The following is a 7,910-nucleotide window of genomic DNA, read 5'->3' as shown; positions in this document are numbered from 1 at the left end:
CAACAACAAGAAGCTCCTGGGGCGGGTGAAGACCTTTGACAGGCACTGCAACATGGTGCTGGAGAATGTGAAGGAGATGTGGACTGAGGTCCCCAAGAGTGGCAAGGGAAAGAAGAAGTCCAAGCCTGTCAACAAGGACCGCTACATCTCCAAGATGTTCCTGCGCGGGGACTCAGTCATCGTGGTGCTACGGAACCCGCTCATCGCCGGCAAGTAGAGTAGAGGCCTCTTTCTTCCATGAGAGCCTGCTCCCTGCCCTGCCGAGCCCTGCCCAATGGGATAGAAATAAAACCCTATGTTTTTTGTTGTTTTGTTTTCAAAAAAATAAAAGAAAGAAAGAAAGAAAGAAAGAAAGAAAGAAAGAAAGAAAGAAAGAAAGAAAGAAAGAAAGAAAGAAATACTTAACCAGTAAGAGGCAGCTTTTGCCTATAATCCCTGTGTGATGGAAACAACAAAGATGTTCAACATCAGTCTCTAGTCCACTGTGTACGCACACATGTGGACATTTGCCACATGCACATGCATTTGCCACACGTACATGCATTTGCTACACACACACACACACACATACACAAAGAATTATAATTACATAAAATAAAAACTGGCTTATTGCTACTCACACACCTTTAATCCCAGACTTAGGAGCCAAAGGAAGATGGATCTCTGTGAGTTCAAGGCCAGCCTGGTCAACATAGTGAGCTCCAAGAAAGTCAGGGCTACAAGAGAGATGCTGCCTCAAAACAACAATAAAAATTTGCCTATGAAAAGATAAGCAAAAATCTTAAATGCCTTTAAAATTATATTTCCTGATTTTACTTAAATATTTATTCAATGTATGTTTGTATGTATATACATGCCTGAGTATGTGTATTACACCATGTGTGTTCAACAGTTACAAATAACTTTAAGCCACCATGTGTGTACTGGGAACTGAATCTGGGTCATATACAAGAGCAATAACCACTCTTAATTATTGATAATTAAGGGCTCAGACAAGAAGCCCAGTGGATGCTAAAGCCGACAGATTCAAGGCTTCTGGGCAGCATTTGGTACCTGTGTGGAGACTCAATGAGTCTACTCAATCACAAGCAAAGAAATACTCCTGGCTGAGGCCCTGGGTCATCAAAGATAAAGACTGTATCTCAAGGTTAGCCAGCGTGAAGAGGCACATTTATGTACAGGGAGCAATGAGAGAAAAAGGAACTTTATCTCTAGCAACACAAGCCAGAAGATTATACGAAAATAGAATCAAAACTTAGAGTGCTAAAAAATGCATTTTGTTAATGCTTATCTCAATGTTATTATGTATATAAAATTAGAAAAATAAAATGTAAGAAGCATCTAATAATTTAGAATTTCATACAAACTAGCTGGGTGGTGGTGGCACACGCCTTTAATCCCAGCACTCGGGAGGCAGAGGCAGGTGGATCTCTGTGAGTTCGAGGCCAGCCTGATCTACAAGAGCTAGTTCCAGGACAGGAACCAAAAACTACGGAGAAACCCTGTCTTGAAAAATCCAAAAAAAAACAAAAACAGAATTTCATACAAACTGAGAATTTCTACTCTGAAAATCCAAACTCTGAAATGCTCCAAAGTCTGATACTTGACTTTGCTCCTCAAAATGATTTTGAGTTTAGAGTATTTGGGTTCAGCCACTGCAGTCTGTGAAAACACTCCACAAACAAACAATTCTGACTCCAAGCATTTCTGGTGCAAGAAGTCGAACCTACACTTAAGCACTGTACACACATCAAAGACGTGAGCCAGGGCGAGTTCAGACTAGACTGAACCGGTCCACACTGTCTGCACACTTCCAAAGTCATGCTAGTCACAGTAAAGACATGCATGTGTGTGATGTGTGTATATGAGTGTGGGTATATGTGCATACATGTGCATGCAGAAGTAGGGAAGAGAGGAAGTGGGGAGCAAAGAAGGGAATGAGAAAGGGAGGGAGGGGGAATTGGAGCAGTGAGATAGAAAAATGTCAGTGTCACTTTGAGTGTCATCCTCAAGAATTCTGCCCATCTTCTTCGAGACAGGAACTCTCACTGGCCTCAATCTTACCACTGGGCTAAACTGGCTGACCACTGAGACCCAGTCTGGAATTACAAGCACACACTACTATGCCTGGGGTTTCCCCTGCAGTTCTGGGAATCTAACTAAACTCAGGAGCTCATGTTTGCAAACCACGCACTTCACCAACTGAGCCACCTTCCCAGCTTGAGTTTTTTATCTGTTGATATAGATTTTTTTTCAAACAAAGGACGAAACTGAAATAAAATAATGTTTTACCCAAATAAAAGCTAAGAACATTTACCAACAAAGTCTTTGGAGGTTGTTATCTGGGAAAAATATAAGGAAGCCAAGAAAAGAAGTCCAAATTTGACAAACAAGGGTTAATTCAGAGGTCTATAGGGAAAAAGTCACCCCAGCAATCTAGTTTTGTTTACTAAGAGAGGGAGAATATCCATTATCATTATTTGTTTCTAAAATAATAAGTGCTATTTATGTGATGCAATAAAACTAGGACCACAGAGTTTCAACAACTGAGTACTTTTAAATTCTAGACTCAAACCAGCACTTAGAACCTAAACTTAAAGGAAGAAAGTCTCAGGTTTTGTTTTGTCTTTTTAAACAAAAGCTAAAAGAATGAACAACTGGATTGCATGCTGGGTGTCAGGAAATGTCTCAGAAACAAAAACAGAGGCAGAGGAAGCCATGTGATTGCTGTGTCTGGAAAAGCTATCCTCACCCCACTTTCTGGCTCCAGTGCTAGCTTTAAAAAAAAAAAGTACTAAAGCTGCACTCAGCTCGACTTTGACTCTGGTGAGTAGAAACCTGCAGAGTGACCAGTGACTGCTGACGGCTGAAAAGGTCCCTACAGCTGGGTGTAGAAGCACACACCCAAAATCCGAGCATGCAAGAGCAAGAAGGCCACAACCTTGTCATCAGATAGCTAGACTATGTCTCAAAACAAGCCCAATGTCTACAGCTATTATCTTACTATGCAAAAACACAAGCATGTGTATGTCACACACGGAAGAGCAGCTAGAGGGGCTCTTACCCACTCTCGTTCATGTCCAGGTCATCAAACATCTGAATGAGAGAGACAGCAACTTCATAAACATCCTTTGTTATCACTGGCTCCTCCAAACGGTAGGGAGGGAGCTGAAAAAAATTAAAAATAGAATCTCTAAATGGAGCTAAAGGAAAAAAATGCTGGTTTAATATGCACTCACCCCTTCATCCACCAGTCTACAACACCCTAAGTATTGAAAGACTTTGAGGCACCTTAGCACTACTGCACCCCCCTTCCTGGGAACGAGGACCCTGGTAACCACGCGTGCACGGGAGCTTTGAGTACTTTTCATCCCCATTGTAGTCTTTCTTCAATAGACCCGGACCCTGTAACTGGGGTGAGACGACCTGCAGGTGTTCCTCCTTGTAACCGCCATAACATTGATCAAGTAGAGTTAGCTGACCATTGTATGAACTAGTCAAAATAGTTGACAAATGATTTTTGGACTTTCCCTTTGATTCTGTACTACCCCCCCTCCCTGATTTTGTGGGTTTTTTCCTTTAAAAGAGCTTGTAATAGACAAAGCAGGCGTCCTTCTCCTCTCGAGGCTGAGGGACCTCTGCCGTGGCAGAATAAAAATTCCTCTTGCTATTGCATCAACCGTGCTGTGAGTGTCTCTTGGGGAGACCTCCTCCTTGGTGGGGCTTTAGGGCCCAACAGTATAATTAATAACAACAGTGACGCGATTACAGCCACTCTTGAAGATCTGGGATGGCAAGTGCTGCCTGGGATACTGGAGATACATGGTGTTAAAGTCAGTGCCAACACAGATGGAATCAGAGAGTCCAATGATGTGGGAGTGTCATATATCAATCTGTTGATTTCATTGGTTAAGCAATAAAAAAACTGCTTGGCTCTCATAGGTTAAAACATAGGTGGGAGGAGTAAACAGAACAGAATGCTGGGAGGAAGAGGAAGTGAGCTCAGACTGACAGCTCTGCTCTCTGGAGCAGAGACGCCATGCTGCTCGCTCCCGGGCAGACACACGCGATGAAGCTCTGACCCAGGATGGACGTAGGCTAGAATCTCCTTGGTAAGCCACCTCGTGGGTTACACTAGAAATGGGCTAGTCCAGGTGCGAGAGTTAGCCGAGAAGAGGCTAGATAGAAATGGGCCAAGCAGTGTTTAAATGAATACAGTTTGTGTGTTGTTATTTCGGGGCATAAGCTAGCCAGGCGGCCGGGGTGCTGGGGACGCAGCCCCACCACTCCTATTACTACAGTACAAGAAGAGACTACCTTTAAGGCACAAGGATAAATTGCATCAAAGGCCTAGAGAACTTGGGAGGTTTCCTACCTCCAAATCAGTGCTCTTCCAGGGTATCAAATCCCCACCTCCTAAGAACCCCAACATCTACACACAGCAACTATCTGCAAAGGGTAGAACCACATCTATCTCCCAGTGTGCCCTAAGAATATCACATGACATGGCTGCTGTCTGCTAAGAGATTGACAGACTACTTTTAACTGAACATTAAAATAAACTCGAATGGAGCCTAATGACTCAGAATCAGCCCGGGGTCCTCCACAGAACACTGGGCTCCAGGCTGGAAGGACGGTCTGTGGGTCTGTGCACAGAGCTCTGGAGGCGGCGAGGCCACAGTGTTCTCCAGCTCCCCACACAACTGCTACAGCATGGGTCTCACAGTCTGCTTTATATCCTGTCTGTTTTCTACCAAGAGTAAAGAGGTATTTTGTTTAATAATTGGATCAACTATTGTCTATAATACCTTACAAATAATATTGTGATGGACACACCAAAAGGAGTCTTCAGGTGGTCAAAAGTTAGTCATATAGAAGTGTTACAGATAATGTCTAAACCGCTTCCCAATATTACTACAACTCTAGTAATTTGATTATGGCAAGTTTACTTTCATTTAATAACAAAGCTCAACTAATACATTCATCACTGACATGCCTTAATTTCTTACCCTATCCTAACACTGACCAATAGTCCATAATGTGACTTTTCAAAACAGAAATAGGAAAACGTGCATGTTCCACAAAGCCAAACTCACCTAGAATCCTGCTATTGACAAACCATGTAGAAAAGGCATGAGACTGAATCACAAGTAACTCCATTGAATTCTGGAACCCAAGCCCTGAAATTGCTGCTCTTGTTACTGGTGTTGTAATGCAGGGTCTCACCTTCAACTTGCTATGTATTCTAGGCCGCCTTTGAACTCTTGATACTTCTTACCACTACCTCCAGAGGAATGGAATTACAGGTGTGTGCCAATACCTGACCTTTTGGGTATTTTATTATTAAATTTTTCATTTATTTTGCATCTCAACTGTAGTTTCTCCTCCCTCCTTTCCTCTCATTCCCTCCCCCCAGACCCCTGCCCCACTTTCCCTCTACAGTGCCCACCTACTCCTCCTCCCCATACAGAAAGGGGCAGGCCTCCCACAGGTGTCAACAAAGCATGGCACATAGGGTTGAGGCAGAACCAAGTTCCTCCCCCTGCATCAAGGCTAGGAGAGGCAACCCAGCAACCCAACCATAGGTCAGCTCAAGTGCTAGGTACTCTCTAATAAGATATCAAATATAGCTAGCTTGAGAGCATACATGCATAAACATGTTCATGTGTGCTCTGTCATGTGAAGGCATTCCTCAGTCACCATCTACCTTTTTAAGATTTCTTTATTATTATGTATGTATGCATGCCTGCACGCCAGAAGCAGGCACCAGATCTCATGACAGATGGTTGTGAGCCACCATGTGGTTGCTGGACATTGAACTCAAGACCTCTGGAAGAGCAATCAGTGTTCTTTACCGCTGAGCCATCTTCTCTCCAGCCCACACCATCTTTTTTTGAGATGTTTTCCTCCCAGTGGCCTGGAGCTCACTAAGAAGGCTAGACTGACTGGCCAAGAATCCCTAGGGACCCACCTCTCTCCACCTCCCCAGTGTTGAGAATTACAAAAATAAACTACCATGCCTGGCTTTTAAAAATGAGAAGAAAACTCTAAAGAGAGTGTATAAAGATTAGGCTGTTAGCCATGCATAGTGTTACACACTATCCTGGCACTTGAGAAAGTAGAGGCAGACGGAGCAGACATTCAGGGTCATCCCTGCCCACACAGCAAGAGTGAGACCAACCTGGCTACATGAGGTTCTGCCTCAAACAAAACATAACAGCATAGTCTGTACTGGGGCAAGGTACCACACAGACGGACAGCGGGGAGCCACACAATTCCATCAGAGTGTACATTTACACTGTATAGACCTTTCCTAAGATATTCTTGCAAAAGAAAACAAGTTGAAAGTAAGAGATATAGAAGATTTTTCTAAGGGCCTTGAAAGGCAACACCTGAAGTTGGCATCAGAAAAACCAGGTTGTTGTTTTTTTTTTTTTAAATAGACCAGAGTGGTCAACAGGGTCATTATTCTCAAAAAGCCCAGTAAGCTTAAGGCTGACCTTGCTACATGGTGACTGGACCAAAAGGAGCCTGGCAAATACAGCTTGGGTAGGTGGGGTCAGTAGAGTCACAATGGAAAGAAACAAGAGAACTTGGAACTAGAGAAGCACAGATCATACTCCCAACCCTGACAGAAGCCAGGAAGGTTTGCAGAGAAACCTGGGACTAAGAGAGGTGCTTCTGAAGAGAAGAAATACTCAGTTATGTCTAAACATGGTAAGAAAAGATGAGCGAGGGAGACAGCACAGGCAGAGGGCCGAGCTCCACAGAAGGCCCCACTGGACGGCATGAGACAGCACTAAGAGAACACGAGGGTAATGATGAAATCGAACTTGAAAACACATCCTCTAGTGTTCAAAGTTGTAGAACAGAATAAACACAAAACACCACCATCATAGCTTACAGATATGGACAGGATCTGGGGGGATCTAGCTTAGCTAGACAGGGCCTGAATTCCAACCTTGGCACCCTCCCCCAAACGCCCAAACAAAAATCAGTACACAGTGAAGTCTGTTTGACCATGGACTGAAATATTTACAATGTGCCTTCTAAGCACCAAGGATAGGCTGTGGTGAGCAATGGTAAAGCTAGGTGCCCTTCAAACAGCTGAACACAACCCAGAGTCAGACAAAGGGCCGTAGCTTCTAGAAGTTGGCCTGGTCCAACCACAGGGCCCCACAGAATAGATGCCCACAGTTGACTTTACCCCCTTTTCAATGTTTCCACAAAGAATTGTCTTACGTTGATGTCCGACGAAACCTAACTGGCAGCTCATTCTAGCAGAGCCCACTGTTCAACACTGCAGACATCTTTAACAGAAAGAAGTTCAACTCCTGCTGCAGCCATCAAACTGCAAGCACATATATTCTTTGTCACAGCAATCTCTTCTGGGCTTATGGGCTCCAGGAAGGCATGGTTTGGGGACATTTTTGGTTGTGATAATAAAGAGGTGTGCTACTTGTATCTGCTGGATCAAGGGCAAGAAGAAACATCCTGCAGTGCTGAGGGTCCCCTGCCACACGGAACTCTCTGGCCCAAAATACCAGTAATCCTGAGGCTGAGAAACCACACACTACAAGACATGCTATCTATCCTGTGTGCATGACAACACGCGGCAGCGTTAGTCACTGCAGTGCTACTGCAGTAAGAGCAGAGGCACTAGAGACTACATGGAGGAACGGCATGCAACTCTAAAAGAAAAACAGGAAAAAATATTTGCTGATATAAAAAGGAGATCTAGGCAAAAATTGTATGCAGAGAGTATACCATCTCTGAAAAAGAAGAAATGGTGCCGTATTTGCTTAGCAGGCCCAAGTGTGTGAGGAGGATCCTAGGGCCCTGCAGGAGCAGGCCCAGGTGTGTGAGGAGGATCCTAGGGCCCTGCAGGAGCAGGCCCAGGTGTGTGAGGA

The 7,910-nt window shown here is 44.1% G+C and overlaps 1 protein-coding gene and 1 pseudogene across 2 annotated transcripts in view; one reads left to right on the top strand and one right to left on the bottom strand.

Annotated features, from left to right (window-relative positions):
- Tdrd9 (tudor domain containing 9) overlaps positions 1–7,910 on the bottom strand; it is a 118,164-nt gene that overhangs the window by 74,593 nt on the left and 35,661 nt on the right. For both annotated transcript variants that reach the window (XM_026779071.1, XM_005343602.2), the window contains exon 8: positions 3,065–3,168. In XM_026779071.1, coding sequence (XP_026634872.1) covers positions 3,065–3,168 — 104 coding nt within the window. The remainder of the gene's footprint in view (positions 1–3,064; positions 3,169–7,910) is intronic.
- LOC106143912 lies at positions 2–300 on the top strand (annotated as a pseudogene).

The sequence above is a fragment of the Microtus ochrogaster genome, chromosome 1 (genome assembly GCF_000317375.1).
Source record: "Microtus ochrogaster isolate Prairie Vole_2 chromosome 1, MicOch1.0, whole genome shotgun sequence".
NCBI classification, from domain to species: Eukaryota; Metazoa; Chordata; class Mammalia; order Rodentia; family Cricetidae; genus Microtus; species Microtus ochrogaster.
Note: the sequence above shows the minus strand (reverse complement) of the source record. Positions and strands in the feature narration are given on the sequence as shown.